General features: G+C 35.1%; 1 protein-coding gene across 1 annotated transcript in view; it reads left to right on the top strand.

The window, feature by feature from the left end:
- Positions 1-22,332, top strand: part of LOC150087292 (protein NDRG3-like) — a 206,624-nt gene extending 184,292 nt beyond the window's left edge. The window contains exons 11-13 of the mRNA XM_090371112.1: positions 4,975-5,059; positions 15,001-15,051; positions 21,472-22,332. Of these exons, the coding sequence (XP_090227238.1) occupies positions 4,975-5,059; positions 15,001-15,051; positions 21,472-21,626 (291 nt within the window). The 3' untranslated portion in view covers positions 21,627-22,332. The remainder of the gene's footprint in view (positions 1-4,974; positions 5,060-15,000; positions 15,052-21,471) is intronic.
- The last annotated feature ends 3,461 nt before the right edge of the window (positions 22,333-25,793 follow it).

Genomic DNA, 25,793 nt, shown 5'->3' with positions numbered 1-25,793 from the left:
TATTTTTGCAACTCGAGCCATATAATCAAATTGTTGGAATGCATTATATTAAAATACATACTAATAATACCTCGATCAGTGCGGTTTCGCATAGCGCGGTATTTTTTTTTTGGCACGAATTAACCGCACTATGCGAGATATTCCTGTATGTATCTTATTTCAGTTACCATAGACCAATAATTTTAGTGTTATAATATATTTTATACAAATTATTTCATCATACACTAGTACAATGAAAAATTCCATTCATTGTACTGAAATTATTTTTTCAATAAAAATAATGCAGCAGTACTTTTTTTATTTATTTTACTGTACCAGTTTCATAATGAGTCCCTGCAGTAAAGACGTTTTTAATGGCTGCCACTGTGGCATTATCAGTCTCTGAGTAGAGCTGCAGCAACTCATTATGTACCTGGTACATAATTGTTATTATTATTTACCACATTACAAACTGCTGTATTACAAAAGAGTCCGTAATTTTAAGAGTAACTCAAACATCCTTGAAGTAATGAATACAGACATGTATTTTTGACAAGAACACTTGTTCCTTGAATTTGGTGAACAGTATAATGTACCACTTACGATGCCTAAACTTTCTTTAGGCATTGTGAATGGTACGGTGTCTGAGCCCTTTCTCAAATGCGCAGTAAGTACTGACAGAATACAGTACAGTACACTATGTGGAAACAGCTAGATGACCAGTCTCAAAGCCTTACTTAATTTATGCAGTAAAATTTTCTTAGGAAAATTGGTTCCCATACAATTAGCACCATATCACCCCTTAAAAAAAGATCCCCTGGCCTAAGCAGCTATAACCATCCCCCGTGGAAAGGTTATAGAGAAAATTATTAACACAAGATTACGTGGCACAGAATGAAAAACATCTTGTATCCATCACAATGTGAAAACATCACTCAATTAACCCCAGGGGCTCACATCTGGTGAGTATGGGCTTGGCACACCCAGGGTCCTGAGCTTTATATCATCATTCTTCTGTTTCTTGATGATTCCCTTCTATTTCTGGCTCTTGTTCTCTCTCTCTCTCTCTCTCAAAGGTAAAAAAAAATTTTTGGATGGTGCAGCAAAAGCCTCATGGTTTGCACCATATGACTAATAATAATAATTCTTGATCCACTCGTGAAGTTAGAAAATAACATAAGAAATGCATTTATTGAAAAGGGATGTTTATTAAACGGCGGTTCTAATAAGCGAAAGTCAACAAATATTATCCAGAGGCTATAAAAATAGATATAAAGCACAAATTTACATTTTATTACCGATTAAATGATACATGAAAATCGGAAGAATATTATCCACAGGGTTAGTAAAATAAAAATAAATTTATACTTACGTACATAACTTAATTAATATACATATTAATTAAACATAACACTTTAATATGATTATAATTTAAAATCACTTATTTTAGATTTCTTTAAATTATCACTACAAAGTCTATTTATAGATTTTTCAATACAGTAAACCCCCACTATTCGTGGTATCTGTATTCGCGGTCGCCAATTTAATATAAAATGAAACCTAAAAAAAATGTGAATTTTAAAGTGCCGTGAACATTTTCCGCCATAAAAAAACATGGGCGTGGCTAAAATTATCTTTCCCAGTCAAAACAGCGCTCAGTGGGTGGGGGGAGAGGGGTGACAAAATCGCAAGCGTGGATGTTTCTCACTAATCCTTGTTCAGTATGTGTTATGTGCTTGTCATGGAAGGTTTTGTCATTTGCTTTTAATTTATACGCTTATAAATTGAATAAATTTATAAATTGATATGCTTACAAAAGTGATAAATCTACCATTTTGCAGTGTAAAACAGACTTTTTCGAGTGTGTTAGCGGAAGAAAGTGACTTTATTGTAGACAAGTTTTCTAACCCGTATAAAAATATGGCTATGAATAACAAGGGAAATGTGAAAATATCAAAGAAGGTGATGACATTAGCAAATAAAATTGAGTTATTAGACAAAATTTCTAATGGTGATGGACAGATGTAATTCGCATTGTCATTCAAAGGAGATGGACAGATGTAATTCGCATTGTCATTCAAAGGAGATGGACAGATGTAATTCACACATTCATGGGTAGTAAATGGATGGCCATTACACAAAACAGAAGGAACTGGAAAGTTGCTGGAGAGGCCTTCATCCTACAGTGGATTAAAAATGGTTGATGATGAATATAGACCTAAAAGGTTTAATACAGGTTTGCTATAATTAGTCATGAAGATTAGACTTATAATTTAACAAGAGTCAAAAACATTGGTGATTTGATTCTTGCTGCTTCCATTGTGGCATGCAGCAATGTAAAAAGCAAAGTATGAGGGACTACAAGGCCTTTTGGAACATGCAAATATATGGGCTGCATTAAGATTACTAAGAGCAAAAACAGACACACTTATACTTTCTGGTACACTGGTGTGTAAAATTTAAGGGTCAGTCAGATTTTCACCTGTAGCTTCTCATAGGAGTGGCCTGGATATGAGAAAAGCATACTAAAGGAACCTCATGAGGTACAGAAATTATGAAGGAAACAACACCAACACAACAACAGAAGCAAACCAGTACAGAGGGACTTTATTCAAAAATGGCAACATAGCACCTCCTGCCATGATACAGATGCATCACTGCCAAAGATGGAACAAAGGGAAGAACATTATGGCCACCCCCTAATGTCAATACATGCTTTGTACCACCCGTCCATACTTAGAACAATATTGTTGATAAGTTCTTGCGGTAGCATCATCCATTCCTCTGTCAGTGCCATCTTCAGCTGGTGAACACTTTCTGGTGGGTGTGGACATGCCGCTAGGCATCTCCCCAGAGCGTCCCATATGTGTTCAATGGGATTTAGATTGTTGGAACAGGAAGGCCAATCCATACGAAGAATGTCCTCACTTTCCCAAAGCATATCAACAGCTGCAGTCTGATGGGGTGTGGCATTATCATCCATAAACACGGCCGACCGGGCTAGCTGGGTAGGTAAAGTGCCTGCCTGGCAACCCAAAGGTTGCGGGTTCGATTCCCGCCTCAGGCTGGATATCACGATGGTGCCGAACCAACCGGTTGGTTGGATATTCCGGCCACGATACACGAAGGAAGCAAGAAAAAACTGGTTCCTTCGTGTATTGATCACATCATACAAAATAAATAAATCCATAAACACGAACTCGGGGCCAATGGCACCTCGGAACAGACGCACATGGGGAAGGATTACCTCAGTACAGGAGCGTGCACCGGTTACAGTACCGCCTTCCAATATCTGGAGTGGTGTACGTCCATCCAAGATAATGCCTCCCCAGACAAGAACACCTCGACCGACACATTGATCCCTTTCAGTGATGTTTGCAGGGTGATACCGTGTGCCACCCTCTCGCCAGATTAGCTGACATCCAGAATTGCTGCTGAGACTGAATCTACTCTCATCAGTAAAGAGTACCTTAAGTAAAGATTTTGTGGTTGTAACCTTTAGAAATAGTGTTGGTCTTTCCTTAAGTTTTGCACACCAGCGTATAAGAAGGTTAGCAGCGTAATAAATTTGAAGACATTTTCCTGTAATGTCCACATTTGATGCATTGGTTAAGTCATCAAATAGGCGCCTCCGTAGCCAGGTGGGAAGGAGCAGTAGTGCGTAGCACACGCTTCTTGATTAGACCGGGGTTCGAGCCAGTCACCACCAAATATGGACGATGCAGAAAGGTCAGGCAATGACCACCGCATATTCTCGGAGCAATATAGCCTTAGTATTTATCCATCTGCATCTTCAATGGATAAATCCATCGACTGCCAAACTATCTCAATCTTTCACTTGCTTACTTGTTGCCAATATGAATTCTATCAGTGTCAGTCCACTGGTAATATGTTATTTTATGTTTATTTTATACTATATTTATGTTATGCTTATTTTATTCCCACCTTGAGTACCATTCAGTTATATTTTTTAGTCCATCTGTCATGTTTTTGAGCTATGTGTCGAAGACATGATGACAGATGCACTATGAAAATAACAAAATGGTACCCAGGAGGAGCTAAAAGAAAACCTGGAAGACAACAACATAACTAGACAGGTGAAATTCACGAGTTTGTGAGTAGAAAATGGATGACCATTGCACAAAACAGAAGGAACTAGAAGGTTGCTGGTGAGGTCTTTACCCTGTAGTGGATTGAAAATGGCTGATGATGATGATGATACCCACCTTTGGAAAAATTTGGTGAAACTCAGTAAGTTGTTCTGGATATTTCAGAGACTTTTCATTATGTTTGGCATAAGGGTCTTCTAACACTCCCATCTTATGAATTGCCAATTATCTTTTGCAATTGGCTATTCAGTTTTCTCTCTAACTGCTCACTATGGGTGATGCATAACTGCCAACTCTTCAGATTTACAATAGAGAATGTTTTTTTACTTGATTTGGCTCTTCTCCATCTCATCTTTGTTATATAGTTGGTGAAAAAGAGTTTTTTTTGTTTTTTTTTTCTTTCTTTTCACAAAAAAAAAAAATAAATAAATAAATAAAACTGTTAAATTGGATTTGTTAAAAATTTTCAAATTTTTGCTATGGTGATCTATATTATGAAATATAAACAAGGAAAAATAGTTATTATTCAGTTTCAGTTATGTGCAGTAATTTCATAGCACTTTTGTAGTGTGCATCTAATTAACAATGTCTTTCAGTAAAATGTCAAGCATTCCATTTCTCCCACATATTGTGTACTATGCCCAAGTTCCTTGAACATTTGCATACCAATGTAAATTTTGTGGGTCCAATTCACAAAATTTGTTATTGTTAATATTTGTTGTTATTGCAGAATGTACTTAAGTTCTCTGAAAAATACTCAACTTTGGGAATTACACATATTGGAGAATTGCTTTATTGAAGTAGAAAAGTAATTTAATTTTATTTGAATCAGTTTTTACATAAATTAGTATTAAATTTTGATATTTCTTTCTTTTGTCTATTTTAGTTATCAAACTGTGGTATGGTTCTTGAAGAAGAACCCAGTAAAGTTAACGAAGCACTGCGCCTCTTTCTTCAAGGTCTTGGTTATGGTAAGGAAGATACTTTTTTATAAAGATCCAGGCATCAGAGCAACAAAATTCCTTGATTTGTATACTTTTGGACAGATAACTAATTGTAGTATTTTAGGAAATTGCACTCCATATTTAAAATTCACTTAACTTGTAATTATCATCCCCCCCCCACACAGTACATCAGTAGTGTTCTGCTGTTTATATGCATATATTTATTGGGATCATATGTGAATTCCCAAAAAATGGTCTTTAAATAAGAGAATTCAAGGTTTGTCTAACATTCTAACTTACATCACAGTACACCACATTTATTATAACTGTTGATCTCTTCTGAAACAAACCACAAAGTGCTGGCCTGTCACTTACAGGTAAGTGACAGGCCAGCACTTTGTGGTTTGCTTTTATCATCATTAAATATTTTAATATTTAATGATGATAAAAGCATTAGCAGAGGGATATGATACAAGAAAGCAAGCTTATACAGCATTAGCCAAAAAAAAAAAAAAAAAAAAACACTTCCCATTTCACCTATCCATTTGCTCCAAAAGTTTGTCCACTTCTTCCTTGAATTTAGTTAAGCTATCAACTTCCAAAACAATAGATGGAAGTTTGTTCCAGCAATCAACTACCCACTGGCTAAAGATAAATTTCTGCACATCTGTACGCTAACTGCCTTTCCTCAATTTGAATTTATGCCTCCTCTGAGTAATCTTGCTCAGATTCCTCTAATCTGAGCAAGAGGAAGAATCCCATCAGTATTGAGCCTGCTCAAACCATTCAAGACCTTGTATATCTCAGTCAGATCACCTTGAAGGTGCCTAGTCTCCAGATGCTGTAATTTGCAGAACTTAAGCCTTTCTTTGTAAGAGCACCCCTTTGTTCCACTCATCAGTCTTGTTGCCCTTCTCTGTACTCGTTCTGTCAACTCTACATCCCTCCTAAAATGAGGCCTCCAGACCTGTATGCAGTAATATAAGCAGATAATCACCTTCTTATACCTGCTAGAAAAATTCCTGTATATCATTGACAAGACCCCATGACCTGCTCTGGCACCTTGTTTGACCTGCACAGTTATTTTCAGGTGTTTTTTTTTTTTTTTTTTTTAATTCTCACTGCCCTAAGTGTAGTACCACATACAGTTGTTGGTACATTACTCTGGGGTTACTGCTACCTACACTGGTGTTCAAAGAAAGTGCATCACCCCTTAAAATTGTAATCGTCCGAATAACGTAACTACATGGCAATATTTCTTACTGATTGCATCAGATAATATTGACACGTGTAGGTGATAACATAATATTGCATCAGCTATTACTTTCAGCTATATAAGCATGCTCTGCAAGAGTTGCAGTCATTCCTTGCTTGTGTCAGGATGACGAGTTATGTGCAGTTGACGCCACGAAGAAAGAGTGCTATTGTTGCTTTATGTGAGGAAGGATGTTCTTCCCATCATATTGCTTATAGAATGTCTTGTAATCAGTCGACAGTGAGTAGATTTCTCTCCAAGCTCAAGAATACTGGTTCTGCTGATAGGAAAACAGGAACTGTACTCAAATGAGTCTCTACGCCAAAACAGGACCACAGTTTGAAGCTGTTATGCCTTAAAAACCTTAAAACTTCTTTATCTGAGCTGAAAAGAGAATGGGAAGAACATACAGGAGTGGTAGCAAGTGCAGTAACAGTCAGAAGACGCCTCTTCAAAAATGGACTTGTAGCCTGTCTTTCTAAGAAGAAGCCCCTCCTTACACAAAAAATGAAAAAAGGCCCGATTAATTTGGTGTAAGGAGCATGTTGAATGGCCCCCAAGCAGTGGAAGTCAATTATTTTCTTGGATGAAAAGAAATTCAACCTGCATGGCTCTGATGGAAGACAAGCGATTGGCCATAGATGTGAAGAATACCATCCAGACTGAATGGTGTCTACAGTAAAATTCCCTACTAGCCAAATGATATGGGGGTGCATTTCGTATTGCAGAGTAGGTCACCTGCAGTTTATAAAAGGTTCCATAAATGCCAATGGATACCTGGCTATATTGGAAGGCAAATTGCTGCCAACCATTAGAGACCATTTCAACCTGCCAAGTAACTGCATCTTTCAGGACGACTCTGCTCCTTGCGAAAAGTGTAAGTAGGCACTTCTATAGTTACTTTAGCTTCATTTTTGCATTAGAGGTTCAACAGTAATGTATTTACATTTGTTACAGGTGAAAAAATGGTTGGAAGAACTGTACATTACAACTCTTAGCTGGCCAGGAAACAGCTCGGATCTGAATCCTATAGAGAACTGTTGGCATCGTGTGGAATCTGCAGTTGCCAGAAAGAAACCAAAGACCCTTTGTGAACTTCAGGAAGCCATAATTCATGTTTGGAACCACGAATTATCAGTTGATTATCTTCAGAAATTGATCTTGTCAGTGCCTCGACACGTACTGCTGTCATCAGGGCCAGAGGTGGTTCAACTAAATATTAGTTTGCACCTGGTGAACTTTTTCATTTTGTTTTCCATTTAAAATGATAAACTGAAGCAAATTGAGGGCTTCTGATAACATTTCAGCCATGATTGTTGTGTTTACCAAAACTGTTGTATAAAGGTTGCAAATGCTGATTTTGGAATATTTTCAGAGCACCTGTGAAATATTACTTAGCTTTGCCTCAACTATTAATAAATATCTTTTGGTTTATATTTCTATTTTTGGATACCTCTAGCCCAGACACCCTGTATGTGGACAGCAGACTACTAGAAAGTTATGTGCATTGTTTTTGTTCATAAAGAACAATCCAAGTAAAGCCATATTTATTTCTATATTGCCAATGTAAAGTTCAGGGCTGCAACACTGAAGTTAAAGACTAATTTGTTTCTGAATGTACCATCTGCTATGAGACCCATGGCATATTGACTTAATCCGCCTACATTCTTCAAAACACTCATCTAAATGATATTTCATCCTTAAATTCTGAATGTAATGTATATGGTGACAGTGACTGTTCCCAGCATGAAAATATACAAGGGTAAAGGCAGTTTGTGTGTAAACCTAATATGTACAAAGGGTACTAGGAAAGTTTTGCAATATGACGCAACAATGAATCACAGGAAGCTGCTTGTTGCTGCATGTTGAGACATGTTCATACGTGCATAGTAGCTGCCGCGGCAAGTCGATGGGCTCAGTTATTCATTAGTAGTGAGAGTGTAAAGTGCTTGCGATGGCATCGTGCTCACGAAATGAGATAAGGACAGTTTTGCGGTATAATTTCGTGCGTGGTTTAACCATAGACCAGTGCTTAGAAGAAATGACTCTTGCACTAGATGATGATTGTCCACGTCGTACAACAATATTCAGGTGGTATAGAGAATTCCAAAGGGGAAATTTCACTCTGGAGGATTCTGAGAGGCCGGGAAGGCCACGAACGTCAGTTACGGAGGAAAACGTTACTGCTGTGAGGAAAATGCTTGACGAAAACAGGCGAGTGACCTACCAACAGATAGAGGATACTTTGGGCCTAAATGCACCAGCAATTCGTTCGATTCTGCAAGATCATTTGCACGTGAAGAAACTTTGTTCTCTCTGGGTGCCACATCAACTGACTGAAGAGCAGATGACACGACGTGTGACTTGGTGCCGGGAGATGTTAAAAAAGTTTGATAAGGGACAATCTCGGTATGTGAACAACATCGTGACAGGTGACGAGACTTGGCTGTACTATTACGATCTGCCGACCAAGGCTCAAAACAAAGTTTGGGTCTTTGATGATGACGACACACCCGTAATTGTCAGAAAATCCCGATCTGTAAAGAAGAAAATGATAGCTGTATTTTTCAAATCGAGTGGAATTGTGGAACGTGTCGTTTTGGACACGCAGAAGACAGTCACAGCTAAGTGGTATACTGAACAATGCCTGCCTAAAGTCATTGGATCTATGAAGAACCTGCGGCCAAAGTCAAGAATGGACACCTGGTACCTCCATCACGATAATGCTTCAGCTCACCGCGCCAAAGCCTGCACCGAATATTTGACCACGACAGGACTGAAACTTCTCGAGCACCCTCCCTAATAGTCCAGACCTTGCTCCCTGTGATTTTGCACTGTTCCCGCATGTGAAAATGAAGCTAAAAGGGAGGCAGTTTTCCAGTGATGAGGACCTTCTACGGGCTTGGGACAACGAGTGTGCTTTACTCCCTAGTGAAACTTGGCAGAACTGGTTTAAAGATTGGTTTCGGAGGATGGAGAGGTGTATTGAATGTAGAGGAAATTACTTTGAAAAAATTAAATAAACAAAGCTGTATTGCAAAACTTTCCTAGTACCCTTTGTAATTTCAGAACAGTTGATTGCATTCAGCCTGTTTTATAGTTTAGGTGTAATTGCATCAGCTCTACTTTCCTATTGCATCATGAACAATTAATGAACACTGTACTGTAATCAGGTTTCTGTGGTTAAAAGGAGTCATGTAGGCAGCTTTGAAGGCTGCCTACATGACTGCTGCCTACACCCCCAAGTTCAAACCTAGCATGTCACAAAATATACATTGACTTTTGAAAATATCTATTTTTAATATTCACTTTTTCTATATTGCTTTCTCACGCTTTGACCTTCCTCAGAATTTAGCATATTATTGTAATCATATAATAAGAATGTTATTAGTATTATTTAGTAATTGGTAAATGTTAGAAAAAAGAAAATGCAGGCAATGGATATAGATTTGTCCAACAGTAATTAGTAGGTGTGGTTATTATGGGAGCATGGTCTCACATACATGGGCATTAATTTTTACGCACAAATTGTCTTTACTTTTTATTTACCCTCATGTTCTGTGTGTTGTGTCAGCAGTCAAGTTAGGTTACCCTAAAATGCCTTGTTTGTTTCCCCTTGTCTGAGTCAACTTGTACACAAAGAGGCAGCCTTTCATTAGGTTCAAAATGTATTGAACACAAAAACTTGGGCCCAACAAAGTCTTATTACCTCCATTTCATATTAAATTATGGTTAAGTAATTGTACAGGCTGTAGATAAGAACAGTAACTGCTTTAAGTGTCTTTGTAAATCAGTTTATCTGATGTGAAACTGACGAAGGCATTTTCATTAGGCCACAGATGGAAAGTTAATGTGATTGTTTTGAAGAAGTGATGACCACGGTTTAAAATAAATAAATATGGATTGGCTTCAAAAATATTGTTCAACTTCTTAGGGAACAAGAAAGATATAATTAAGAAAGACTAACTGAAATTTTGTTTGAAAATTAGGATTGCAAGATTAGCTTGAAGGTTGATTTCTTGCACTCCTACATAATGTTTTTTTAGAAATTCTTGATTCTGCCAATGAGGAACAAGGCAAACAATTTCACGAGATGGGAAGAAGACACCAGGGAAGGTAGAATAAAAACAATGGCAGATTACTGCTTCTGTGAAAAGGAAAATTTCTTACATCTGCATAAAATAAAAACCACAAAATCTGAAACCAAAATACTTTGAATTTATTCCAAGAAATCTTCAAAGATATGTGTTTTTTAGCCAATTTTATAATTTATCTAAGACGTGTTGTAGAAAAATACCCTATTATCATCATTAACATCCATGCTAACTTGAATATTTTCTGCAGATTTCAAAATAAAAGTTATAGTGCCATTATACAGTCTGTCCCCGACATATGTAAGGGATACATTCCAGGATTTCTTACATAAGTTGATTTTTGTGTAACTCGAGAATGACTAATAAAATATTGCTACTATCCTGATATGCCAAAATTACAAAATCCACATAATATCTTCAGAAGAATGAAGAAAAATAGTTATATACCATAAGAATTAAAAACTTTATCTGGGAACAGTGGTGAAGTAGCCAGTGGTAAGTTTTCTTACGAAGTAACACAAGAAAACAAAAGAGAAAGAAAAAACACATTATAGTACTGTAAAAACTGATATGTATTTTGTACACGGTGTTGGCTTTATAAGGGCTACTAAGGGAATCAAACCCCAAGTGTACATATTTAAGAAAATTGGTCTAAACCACATAATGAATCAAAGTCTATACACTTTATTCATAGGGTGTTGTAGGCTGAGTAGAGGTTAGGAAGGTTGTATGTGATATGAACTCTTCGATTTTCGTGATAAGCCGTTAAGCAATCTTGAACTTTTCTTTATATTTTCAAGAAACGTTCTGAGTTTTCATCCATTCCATCAAACATAGAGAGACCCTGAATTGTACAAAACTTCTGCCGTTTTCTTTAATTTGAACTGCTTCTTGGGTTGCTCCGATTCCTAAACAGATTTGGCTCTCCCTTGCTCCTCAACTCTTTGCACTCTCAACTGGGCTAGGTCTTTTGTTGTTAAATCTTCACCTCGTTCATCCACAAACTCATCTGCATCTTCATCCTCCAGGACCAGCTGCAACTCCTGGGCTAAGTTTACAATTTCTTTGGTAACAGAAGACATCAGCTCATCTTTGTTGTTAAGCTCGGAATGTTTTAGTTTTTTTCCGAACTTCATTTATACAAGTTGATGTTTCATCATTCCAGGCTCCTGAAATGTTGCATATTCCATCAAGGATGTCAAACATCTTCCAAAATTGCTGCAGGTCCATCTTCCCTTGCTCTGTTGCAGTTACAGCCTCGGAAAATGTTTTCGTATGTAATAAGCTTTAAATGCCCAGATAACTCCCTGATCCATTGGTTGAATCAGAGCCGTTGTATTTGGAGGGAAGTATACCACCTTCACATTGTCATGCAGATCATCTAGATATTTAGGATGACCAGGAATATTGTCAAGGAGCATTAATATCTTAAAAGGCACCGACATTTGTAAGCAATATTTTTCAACTTCAGGGACATACAAGCAACCATTCTTCAAACATGGTTATTGTCACCCAGGTCTTTCATTTACCCCCACTAAGAGCATTATCCTGTCTTTGGCAGCTTTTAAACTCAGACATTGAATTTTCTTCAATAGAAATATAAGTCCTACTAGGCATTATTTTTCAAGGAAGGCTAGTCTCATCCACATTAAATATTTATTGTGGCAAATGACCACTACTTCTTATAATCTCATCCAATTTGTCTTTGAATTTTTCAGCAGCCTCACCTCTGTGCTTGTTGCTTCACCACTTATGGCAACATTATGATATCTGCTTCTCTTACAGAACCTGTCAAACCAACCATGACTCACAACAAAGGTGGTTTCAGTATCATCGCTCTACTTCTTAAAATCCTCAGAAATGGCATAAGCCTTTGCTATGATGAGGTGGAGACTCGAGGGGATGTGTTTTTGGATCTAGTCTTCCATCCACACAATGAGTAACTTTTCCATCTCACTTATTAGTCCCCTTCTAGCCTTGGTTATTATTGTTGACTTCATTGGTGCCGATCCCTTCACTGCTTCTCATATTCTGTCTTTATTATTGTGTTCACTGTTGACACAGACAAATCTAAATTCCATGCACTCACCATGATAAACAAAACTGAACTGACTCTACAATCCAGAAAGAAAGGGTGTAGAGACGAAAGGCTAGAGTGTAATTCTCCGATGAAATAGCCGATGGGACACAGTCCACGTGGCTTGAACGTTGTGGGGGGTTCTCTGAAGTGCTTCCACATAGTTCACCTGTCTCAAACACACGTCAAATATTTCTTTAGAATTTTTAAAGTAGAAAATGAAATGTTTACTCTAGTTATTTTCCTAGATTCTAGTTATGCTGCAGGTTATTATCCCAGATAGTTTGCATTGGAACAAAAATAAAAACTTATGCTTGTTGTTCCTTCATTCGACTTCACTCTTAAAAATTATACAGAAAGTATCTTTACGATTTTACCAAAAAAATTTATGCAAGTCCGAATTTACGTAACTCTGGCTTACATAAGTTGGGGACTAACTGTAAATGTTATTAATGGAAATTTGAAACAAGTGCCTTGCTATTAACAGTGGTACATATGAAGCAATGCTCCTATATAACCACTGTCTCTAACTACAGTTAACTGTCTATTTATTTACTTTAATAACCCACCTCAATACCATATGTCTCCAAATTATCCAAAGACTTTCATGTTGGACTGTCAGATGTCTTTCAGATGAAATCTAAATAAATTCAGATGTCAGATGAAATCTAAATAAATCAAAATTATTCTTTGCATGCAGTTCCTTTATAACTGCCTAATAATTAGTAATTATTAGGCAGTTATAAAGCCTAATAATACTTTACCAGAATTGGTCAGACAAGGTCCTCAACAGAAACATTTTGTGACCCTCTTATATATTATTACTATCAAGGTAACCTTGGAGGCGCCTCTGTAGCCAGGTGGGAAGGAGCAGCAGTGCGTAGCACACGCTTCTTGATTAGACCAGTGTTCGAGCCCATCACCACCAAATACGGAGGATGTGGAAAGGTCAGGGAATGACTACCACATATTCCCAGAGCAATATAGCCTTAGTTGCTAGTGCTCCTAAAAAACCAAACAACAAACATAACCTTGGACAGAATCCTTATTCATATCTTCCATAATTGTTACTGCTATAAAAATCAGGCTTTGTGCAGGTTTGCAGTTGCCAGATCACTCTTACAACTCCTTTCGTGCAGCTTATTATTCTAATATTTTGTATATTAGTGTGCTAAGCCATAGGCGACTCCTACTAAAATTATACTTCCCCTCCCTATTTTGCCACTTAACTAAACTTAGTTTCTGTATATGCATATGTTTAGTATCTTAATTCTGTGTGGCAGTACACACATACAAACATACATTTTAATTTATAGAATGACTCTTATGCATAAGCTGTTAGTGGTAGAATTTTTTTTATTACAATTAAGATGGACCATGCTAGCTAATAACTTAAATGAAATGATTATCACAAGAAAACATGATGCATAGAAAGATTTCATCTATCAAACTGTTCCAAGAAGTGTACCTGTCATTTGGACCTCAGCATTCTTATACAGTACAGTTTTTGTTAAAGTACTAAAAACATTTACAAATTAAGGAAACAGCTGTGCTGGAATACCAATTGGAATTATAAAAATCAGCTATGGATTGTTATTGTGATTATAATTTTTACAAAATTATAGTAGTATATGTACCCATCCCCCAGCAACTGGTTGCAGAATGACATTATGTGTTACTTGGAAGAAACCATGACTTAAAAATAAACCCATGGGAATGGTGGGCAAGATGATAATTACGTTGGTCTTAGTTATATACAAGTATATAAGACAATGTGCAGTTCTACATACCTTCAATGAATTCATCAAGTAATGTAAAAAAGGAAAGACTATGACCAGATAAACCAAAATGGGTAATTGAGAGTTTACTGTGCTTGTATTTGTTTGATATTGGTTAAGGCTTAGAATTATATTTGTATAGTTGTAGCACACTATGTTTTCTATTGCTAAATATGCTCTGAAATTTGATTGTGATACTATGCATTGAAATAAGTCCCCTACTAATCTACTTAGTCCCCTGTTTCATCTAATAGATTAGCATTTCTCTCTGACCTGTTAAATAATGTCTTCTATAGTGACATGGTATATTTGTGTAATATTTGCCATCTGACTGAAAAGACCTGATAAGCCTTGAATTATGTTTATATGGTTGTAGCATGCTATGTTACCTGTGTTAAATGTGCTCTGAAATTTGATTGTTTATACCAGCATTGAAAATAAGCTCCCTACTAATCTACCTCTACTTTAGATAAGCCTTGCAGTGTGACCTGTTAGGTTTGTCTTATTAAATTTGCTTGTGTAATATTGGCCCTCTGACTGAAAGCTGGAGAGACCTACCCTATCACTCTTGTTATTTGTAATTTATGTTATTTATTCTTCCCTTGTAATGAAGATTTTTAAATTTTGTTAGCAACATGTGAGTTTATTAATGTGTCTTGCTTGCATATTTTTGTTTTAAACATTGTTTCTAATTGCATGCTGAAATGTCTGAGTACTTTAAGACAATGTTACCTGTTTTACTAACCCCATTGTTTTTTTGTAAGCACTCAACCAATTCCGGCGCAAGTCATCAACAACATGCTATAACAGCGAAGGTAAATTGCAGTTATTACTAGTGTATTACATATTGATATTATATATCTTTATACCTTTGTTACAATTAAATTTTAAGTAGTCAAGATTAATGTTAATTTACTTGTGTATTTTTATGTTAAAGTGTGAGGACATAATTTTGATTTTTAAAGAAATGGATAGAATTGTACAGTAATTATATTATATTGCTAATTAGAAAATGTGATCTTCCTTTACCTTTAAACCATTTAAGAATAAGTTCCCCCAATCTTAACTCAGGAGTAACTCACATTGCTTTTAAAAACAATTTCTCTTACCCCACCCAAAGAACATTCTTTCCATTGGTATATGGAAAGACTTCAATAAATTGGAACAGAGGACAGTACAGCTCTTCCACAATATTCATCAAAGTGTTTCGAACAGGTTTAAAGATGTTCATCAGAATTTTGACTTACTGAAAAGTCTGAGGCAAATTATCAAGTACAGCATCTCCAAGTAATCTATCCAAATTACAAAATTTAAGTAGTAATTATTTGAAAGAGGTCTATTGGAACTCTTCACAAATAATGATCAGAATTTTAAATTAATAACGTTCCAGAGGAGTACATTTTCATTTAAATGGTTTCATGAACAAACATAATTATACTATATGAGAGGCAGTAAAATTTTTAACAAATGTAACTGTCAGTTGTGGGCCACAAAAAATCAAATTATGCAACAGGGAAAACTGCACCTTATTGTGTGACTGTGGCATGGAACTGTACAGAGCAGAGTAACTGGACCATACCCCTTTGAATATGATCAAGGTAGTGGCAGTAAAACTGAACAGTAAAAGACTAGCATGAGAAAATTTTCAATTCCAAGATGGAGCTATCTGCCACACAGCAAGAACTACGTGTTAAGAGTAATGCTTCCCAGCAGATTAATTTCACATTGTGGAGACATTAACTAGTTTGCCTGATCTCCCAGTACCTGACTTTTTCTTGTGAGATATCTAAAGCAGGGGGTATCATTATGATATACCCCTTACCTTATGAACACACCAATATATATGTCCCCCCCTTATTTCATATGTAGATAGGGTGCCTCCGTAGCCAGGTGGGAAGGAGCAGCAGTGCGTAGCACACGCTTCTTGATTAGACCGGGGTTTGAGCCCGTCACCACCAAATACAGAGGATGCGGAAAGGTCAGGGAATGACCACCGCATATCCCGGAGCAATATGGCCTTAGTTGCTAATGCTCCTAAATAACAAACAAACAAACATATGTAGATAGCAGTTTGTCTTTGTGCCCCCTACACCTCCTGCAAGTTTGTCGCACTGGTAGTGAATCACCCTGTATATTGGGAGATTATTTTGTTTTTTTAGTTAACTTAAATTTATAAATTTATGTTGATATATAAAAAAACTATTTCCCATTATTATTTCAGAAATATAAAATCCATACACTGGTTTTGATGGATCCTGTGTATGATTTCACCTAATTGCTGACAGTTAAAGCAGCTCCTAATATAGACTCATAACTCGTAGCACATTGAATTTTGTTGGCTGAAAACTGAGCACATACCTGTTGATATTACCAAAAGCAACTAAATTTTTTTTTTCACTACAGATCAGAGGTTGAGAAAATGGTATTACAATATCTTTCTAGTAATGAAAGAAGGGTTGTTGGTGTTTTAATATTAATACAGTAAAGCAAGGCTTTACTGTTTTAATATTAAACAGATTCTAGTGGTAAGGTCTGTCTTCCAATCCATTCATCCATTAAACTTGAAATAAAACTTGAAATTGGTGGTAAATAGCATCAGACTGTCACTAGATCTTGTACAGAGAAAAGCCTGATTCAGGCTAATGTAATATATATATTTTTTCAGATAATGCATAGCACATTCATGAACATGCAAACAATCCTGATTCCTTCTGTGGTGATTTTACACCACAAAATCAGTGGCAGAGAATCACTGAATTTTATAATAAAGCATATCATGCCTGCCATCCATGTGTTGAAAATGTGAGTTTGCTTGTTTGATGGAAAATGAAAATCCCTTCCATCTGGTGGACTACCTGTGGTATGAACCCAGAGACCACCCACTGGGTAGCTGTTTTTGTATGTTCAGTATCACAGGATATGGTAAAGTATTATGAACAAAGCTATTATCAACTGTGTGTTCTGTCTCCCGCACAATGGAGGTGTGCCAGTTCAGCTAGGTCTCAGAATTTTGATACTTCCAGCACAAATTCTAATTTAGTTTACTATTTTGATTCATAATTACAGGATACAGTAATATTGTACAAATAACAAAGCTGTTGTATCTAATCTGCAGTCAGCTATTTATCCTCTCACCCCTATACTGAAAATGTACCAGTTCCAGCCAAACCTTGGAATTCTGATTATTTCCCAAGTAATCATAGTGAATTTGAACTTACTAGTGAAGTGAAGAGACATCAAAGAAGATACAACAGTTCACATGATTTTGGTTCAAATGGCTAACCAACATGATTTTCCGTTTACAAAACCATGCTGTGTATCCTACAGAATTCCATTTCCATCTAAATGATCCTGAATTCCACCCTTGATTATTACCTCCATGATTCTCTCTACTACTGAAGTTAGACTGGCTGGTCGGTAATTTCCTGTTACACTCCTAGAAACCACCTTTATGTTCCAATTTACACCAATCCAACGGAATCTCTTCTGTTCAGTGATGCTCTCTTAACTAGCCTTAATGGTTCAATGCACTCATTTGCCGCCTCCTTTAAGATTATAGGGTATATGCATCAACCCCAGGAGCCTTACTCACCTGTAGGAATGAAAGTTCTCATTAAATAGTCATTTGAAATTTCAACATCATTAATTAAATTTTTTTTTTCAACTTCACTTCCATAATATCTCATTGACACAAAGGGTTTTTTTATGTAAATATCGATGCAATCTAACTGTTGAGTTCATCTGCAACTTCAGCTACGTTATCTAATACTATCCCACGTCCCTTACATAAGGGTCCAATCTGATTTGTCCTTCTGTTCTTTGCATTTATATATGTGAAGAATTCCTTAACTGCACTCTTTGCTTTCTCCCAGACCATAGTGAAAATTATACTTTGCTTAATAAAACATCTTTCTCCTTCAGAAAACGATGAACATAATTCAAACATGGAACAGAACATCAGTATTCTGCAAATTATTTCCAAAATAAGAAATTGCCTGACTCCAGTGATATTTTAAAAGATGAACTTGAGTCGGAAATTAATGAAATACTTTGTAACTATTTTTGGTAAAAAAGTTCAAAGCCTAGAAAATATGGACTGAGATCGTCTACAATTGTCTCATTACTATAGTATCAGAATAGAACCCGAAAGGGCGTTTTTTGCCGCTAATCAAATACTGTATGTATACCAAAATTAGATCCATTTTTAATGATCATATTATTGATTGCTTAGGTTTCTTAAGAGCTCACTTTATTCGGACAGGTAGTGTGGATGCTTAAACATAACTAAACTTTGCAGTAACAATATATATATTTTTTTGTTTTTAGAATAACTGTATTTTAATGATTTTTTTCAGAATATTTATTATTGCAATAAAAGTTTTATTTAAAACATGGTCAAGTAATTACAGTACTTGTTTTTTTCCTTACTTTATTGCACGTAATTGTCATCAAAATTTATTGAGAAAAAAAGTTTGCTTTTTGAATACTGGTATCCTGGTGTCATAAATTAAAAATACCAAAATACCGGTATTAAGATTTTGACCGGTATTGTAAGCCCTACTGCGAGGTGTTTATGAATGGAGATCCAGATGTTGAACATAGCATCAAGATACAGCAAATTTTACAAGATGGGATTTGATGTTACAAAGACTTGTACGCCGAGAAAAAGAAGAGACTACTTCACCAGACTTCATTATTGAAATACCTAAATAAACAATAAAGCTTTTTTTCTCATCTCTCATGATGTTACCTTTTCATTAATAAACTTTTTGCAATATTCTTTTATTTCGCTATCAATCGCAGATTGTTTATAGATTTATTATAATTTGTTTATAGACTGTTTCTCTGGTATGCATTCAATTAAAACCCATTATAATTATACCTCAAACAGCACGGTTTCACATAACACTGAATAGTTTTGGTCCCAATTATGCTATGCGGGGTATTGCTGCAATTAAAAATTAAATGAACACAATTAAAAATCAATTTAATGCAATTAAAAATTAAGTCAAATTAATATAATGAAAAAAATTGCAAAATGATTTTCCTTCCCTTTTTTTTTTTTTTTTTTTATTCATATATAACGAGGTAACATTTAGTGAGAATAAATTATCAATACTGCCAAGTCTACAGTCCTTGGGGTTATTAAATAGTGTATTTATTGTAGTTCTTAATCCCAAATTGTTATCGCCTGTCTAAAGGATTTTATAATGCTATATACATGTGTGGCCAAGGATGAAAATGCAGAGTTTCTGTAGGAAACAATAGGTCGAATAGAAAATCCGGCCTTATGCAATTTTACCTGACCAAAAAGTGCAGAAATATTGTATGTTCTGACCTTCAATTCCTTTAATTGAGACATAGTAATGTTGTCGTTTTTTCGATATGTGGTTAACATTTTATTGTACTGATTGACCAAATTGGTAAAATTTCAGTCCTTCGACTGAAAGCACAAAGTTCAAAAGGGAGCTTCAAAAATGCTTAGCTCCATACCATGAAATTTACAAAGAACTATTAAGGAAAAGCAAACAAACCCAGATTACTGATTTTTTAAAGAGAGCAGAAGATACACAATCTAGATGAAAAAAAAAAAAAAAAAAAACTTCGTGAGGTGAAGATATTCTGCAACAGAAAATGTTCTCATTTGATCGTGCTTAGTAGTGATGAAGAGGAAGAAAATTAAATGAACATGTTATCTGACATTTATGTATCACATTTTGTAAGACATTTGTTCAGTTATTACTATTTTTTATAAAAATTAAGTTTCCTATAGTTATAAAAAAAAAATGGTCTATTTTTGTTAGCTTTTGGAATATAACCCCCCCCCCCTTTCTGTACTGGTTCTTAGTCCCATATAACACATTTTGCACTGCACAAGATTTTATAGGAACCTAACTACCATGTTGTATGAGGGTTACCTAATTAATAAAGTAATTAATAAATCTGTTTCATTTATACAGTACTAAAGTGTTTCATTGAATCATTCAATTCACATTTAATTCATAATTCTCATCAATTGATACCAATGAACATGTGTGATTTATACCAATGTACCTGTATTTCATTTATGTTTAAGCATCTAGCAGTAGCTTTAGAGACATGGGAGGCATGTAATTAGTGAGTCAGAGGTGTACTCTTGAGTTATTATTATGTGACCTCTGTGGGTCTGGCAAGGCTTAGGAACCAAAAATGCCAAATGCCAGAAAACTGGTGTGCTTATAATAATAGTGATTGTAGCATGAGGAGACATGGTACAACTGCACTCCTACTGCTGAAGCAAATAAACTTGCATGCTGAAGAGTGAACACACCATTCAACCACTGGCTTTTTTTTTTATCTTCCAAATTAAATTTAAGAGTTTATTTTAGAAGTGAAACAAACGAAAACGGTGATTGTGCAAATTTAGAATCTAAACAGTAACACTTAGTCCAATTTTAATACTAAATGAGATGACTCCTAGTACCGTTTAATTGAAACACTGTGTGCGCACGCATCACCCTTTGCTGAAAAACATATACAGCACATGTAATTATTCATAGAACCCACAATAAAAATCATGTATACTTACCAAAGGGTCGAACTTCAGTGTTAATGTAATTTTATTTGTACTTAATTTTTTTTGCAAGCATTAACTTGCTTTTCTAGGGTGGAGTAACGGAACGGCCAGTGCTGTTTCTTTCACTCTCTCTTTGCCTGAAGAACAATTTTACGTAGCTTTACCATTTCCTTGAGTTTTATACTATCATGTAACTCAGTGTTTTGTACAACCATCTTTTGTATAATGTTCATATTCAAGATATACTATCAATAGTTTCCATTCATATGATGGGTGTAATTAAGAAATGTGTGCACAACAGGTTTTCTTAATTTATTCCACATTACTCTCTTTGTCAGTTTTACCCTTTAATTTGGTATAACAGTGCATAAGAAATATCTGTTTAGATTTTCTTAATTCTTATAGCAAAAAAATATACTATGAATAGAGGAAAAATTTTGTTTTTGTGTTATCTTAATGAGAGTTTAATATATGAAAATAACCTTGTAACACTAGAACTATGCATGTATGATGCAGTACACAACTTCAGGTAACCAGAAAAGATTTTTCATCAATGATGCCATTTATTGAATAGATATATATATTTTGATATGTTTTACAGTAGTGTTAAATATTAAAAACAATAGTGTTGATTTTTATTTTTTGATTTCATTAAGTTTGTATTCAATTGACCTTCCAGCTGCTTCTCTTTCACATCGTAAAATGATGCAGTCACGGCAGAGTTCATTAGATGAAGAAGCTGCCAAAACAGTGTTAAAAAATTCTGAAGAAAACACTAAAACCGAAGTTCACATTGTGGAAAACCCTATTAATGAACATAGTGTTACTTGCTGAGTTACCTGATGGCATTTGGAACAAAATGTACGAAAGAGTTTTGGGAAGATCTTTGCTATAAAATTATGATCGTTCTATAGCAAAAATAAAATTCTGGTTAGAAGAAATTGATTAAGTGTTGCACTAATGACTACTGTAATAAAGCAATGTGTTCTTGACCTTGATATAAAGGTGCTGTATTTTTAAATTTCAGAGAAATTTTTAACATTTTCAAGTTGGACATTTTGATGTAAAATAAAACAGTTTTGATAATTTAATATTTAGGTTTTTACACAAGGTGTTAACTTAGTAATGTGTTGCTTTCTCCCCCCTTCATATTGCTAAGATATTTTGCAGTTTTTTTACATTTAAAGGTTATTGCATACTCATGATTTACCAGAGCAAACAGACATGTCTTTTATACATTTCTGTTTGGCATAAAATAAATGTTTATCAAATGCAAAATTATATACTGCAAAATATTGTATTGTTCATGTATGAAATCTTGAATTAAACATTTTGATAACCTTCAGAACCTCAATAAATGTCAATATAAACCATATGAGGTATATTTTACAGAGAGGAGATGTTTATGTATTTGTATAAAATGCTTGCCGTTTTGTAACTCTTCATGCATTTAATTTTGCATTACAACAGATCTCAGTGGGTACAGAACCTCATTTAACAAAGTGTAAAATTATTTTGAATAAAGTATTTTTCTTGTTAATGGTATCCTTTTTTCCATTTATTGACTTGTTAAAACTGACTGTGCTATATCCTAGTGTGGCTATTATTCTGATTACAATTACTGTCTTGCCAGTGTTGAGAAATCCTTGTTTGAACCTTGTCAAGATGAGGAATTTTTATAGGCTTCATCCTGTAGACAATTTAGTTAGTCTTGGGTGAGAGCCACTTAATTTTTTATCCTGGATACTCATCTGGTTTTTTTTTATTAGGCAAACCAACCATAGAATATGCTGATGCCTCATAGCCTTGATACAATTATTAATTGGCAAATGCACCAATCTATGCATTTGCTGCAACAACTGAAGGGGGGAGGGGAATAAATCCTTCTCTACAGGTACATATCTTGCTGTCTAGAGGTAAACTATAAACATTTTCCTCATTTGTCCTGTGTTTATAGCATCATTTAATGATGCAAAAATTTGACATTTTGCTGTCTACTCAGAACTTTATAAACAATAATTAGATTTCTAAGGTAGATGGTGACCAAGCTCTATACAGCCCATACACTGAGTGACCACTTTGGTAGGTACCTAATAGCAATTAGATCTTTTAGTCCTCAAAACAGCCTTGGATCTGTCACAGCATGGACTCAGCAAAGTGTCAAACATGCCATTTGTATGCTGGTTCCTGTTTACTGAGTTGCTCAACATTCAGTTAGAAATTGGATGGTTGTGGATCTCTATTACAAAGAGCTTATTCCACAGGTGCTTATTTGAACTGAGATCTGATGATTTAGGTCACTGCAATATGCTGGATTCACTCATTTTCCTGCAGCCATTTCTGTACAATTCTGCCCTTGTGACACAGCATGTTATCTGTTTGGAAGAATCCTTGTGACCTTTTTCCACCCTCACTTGATACATTGCCAGTCTTTGGACCTTTGAAAAGTTCAATGTCTTTTGTTAGGTGTGACCTCCATATCTTTAACTTATACTCAGTCACTTAACCTACTTCTATATTTATTTCTCATTGTTTGTCACACCAGCCTGTATCTATTAGTTGTACTGTTTTAGAATCTGTGCTTCTTAACCAAAAGCATAAACTCTATCCATCCCCCAATGTCATCTATCCTTCCTGTACACATCACTTTCACTATATTCAAGTTCTGTATCTAGCATTATCTGTTTTTGCTCTGCTCTAAATAACCCCAAGATGGGCTGTAATTGCTGGTTTCATATGTACATTAATCCTCCACCACTTTTATTGGGGAATGCTACTGCATTCCCAAATAAAATTATCTCTTTGTTTCTCTATCAACTCTTATTTTTTCTTATGATCAGTAAACTATTAGTCTGTGTATGCAATATGCTATGACCTACTGAACCTCCTTGGTGTCATAAATTACAGAAAGAATAAATGTGCCTTAATTCTAAAGCAGTTTTATGTATTGCATGTTACTTTAATGTCAAAGTTCAAAGCAGTAAGAATTTTTTATTACTATGTGGCAAGATCTTCATCCCACATATCAGCATAAAAAGTAAATAAATAAAAAAATAGTTAAGCCTTATTAGGATTTTTAGGAGCATTTCCTTCACTAAACAATTAAATCTCTATATACTGGATTTTAAAACATAAAGCTGTTTATGTCCAGCTACAAATTATTTCAACAATACAGAGTTTGCTTGTATTCACTGCATATTTTTCTGAAGTGTGTGTGCTCACAGGCTGATTTACATTTTGTGCAGGCTAAAAAACCCAAAATAATTCACAGGAGAAAAGGCTACTCCTCCACTTCAGATCAGCTAACTGCAGTCAATATTGAAGAGGAACCGGATGTACTGAGCTGCTGTGGAGGACCTGTGTCTGACCTACAGTTAATTCTGTATATTTCACACAGTGTATGCATTAAGGCTTCAAGTTTTTTTAGGAGAATGCCTTCAACAAGCCCCTCCTTCCTGAGCCAAAGCAATCCTCACTGCCTCTGAGCCATATACTTTGCTCTCAGACATAATTTTAGTTAAGAAATGCAAATGGTCATCAGGTGTGAGAGTGCATAAGTACACAAACACTAAGTAACTGTGGTTCAAGCCCACATGATTGCTAAATGTGCTATTGTATTCTCTCTGCCTGGTGAACTCTGATCATATGGTAATCCTAAAGTATAAACAGAAAACTGTTGATATTGTCTAATACTTGACACTACTACTCCAAGTTACTACAGCAGTATTTAATTACTTACTCAACTACATTATTGCATAGTTGAGTGGGTGTATAATATTAATTATACACCTACAGAGTTGCATTACAGAAAATATTCAAAAATTAGTTATCTCTGCCACTGTTTGATTTACAAATCAAATTTTCTGTGAGATTTACTAGTAACAATGGCTGTTAATATTTTAAATTTTTATATGAGGACTATTTTAGCATGTTGAGTGAGCCACTTTGAGAACGTATGAATATCTGACAGGCCGTTAGAAATATATTTGGGCTTAATTTAAAAATATAAAGTATTTATTTACATAGGTATTATTAAGGGTTAAAAAAAAAGAAATTCAGTTATATTTAAAAAATTTAAGTACACAAAAATAATGAAATTTTATTATATAGTTGTAATATACCTTTCTATCCCAGTTATGTACATAGCATAGGGACTATGATTGCTTGAAGTGATTCTGTTTTAACCCAGTGCTGTGGCAGCATGGCACCTGTCAAGTGCCTCTTCAAAGTAATAATCCCAACTTAACTATAAATAATTAAAAATCCAAGTTTTTTTTATACCTTCCTAAATCATAGAAAAACTTTTACTGTAATAGTTTCTGAAGTGAAATTTTATCGTTTTCCACAGAGTAATTGCAAGCACAAACCTGTCAGGTGGCTTGATGCCAACTTTGCAACTAATTTTGGATGAAGAGAAGCAGGGGACCTGATAGGTGCTAACATTGCTACAAAGTTTTGAATTGTGTTTGTAGTTCAAGTTTATGCAAAAATCAATCTGTAGTCTTACACAAGTGTTTGGAAGTGTTTATTTATTTTTTCTTTTTACATAAATAAAGATGAGAACATGAAATATGATATCTATCTATTACTCTGTGGCTAAGCAACATGCATAACTTTAAATTTTGTTTGTTTTTCATAGTGTGCCAAATTAGAAAAAGATCTAAAAATTATGTTTAATTAAAAAAATTTTTTTTTTTTTTTTTACATGCACACAACTGAAATTTTGTGATTTTTATGTCCTTTTAAACTGGCAAATGGAACTGTCTAATAGATTCATATTTAATGCCTAAATTTTAGAGTTGGGTAAATTTTAGAACAGAATTAATTTTCTTTTTACAAAAAAAAAAAGATGTAACAATATTTTTTTAAATACAGTTCCTCCTCGACTTACGACAGTTATTTCTAGAAAAAAAATTTAAATATTAAAAATTTCATATTTTACACAGCTGAGATGCTGCTGTACGACTATCTCAACTACCTGCAGAGTGGTATTAAAGGCGC

This window comes from Mastigoproctus giganteus, chromosome 4, assembly GCF_048544385.1.
Source record: "Mastigoproctus giganteus isolate SK-2022 chromosome 4, ASM4854438v1, whole genome shotgun sequence".
Lineage (NCBI taxonomy): Eukaryota > Metazoa > Arthropoda > Arachnida > Uropygi > Thelyphonidae > Mastigoproctus > Mastigoproctus giganteus.
Note: the sequence above shows the minus strand (reverse complement) of the source record. Positions and strands in the feature narration are given on the sequence as shown.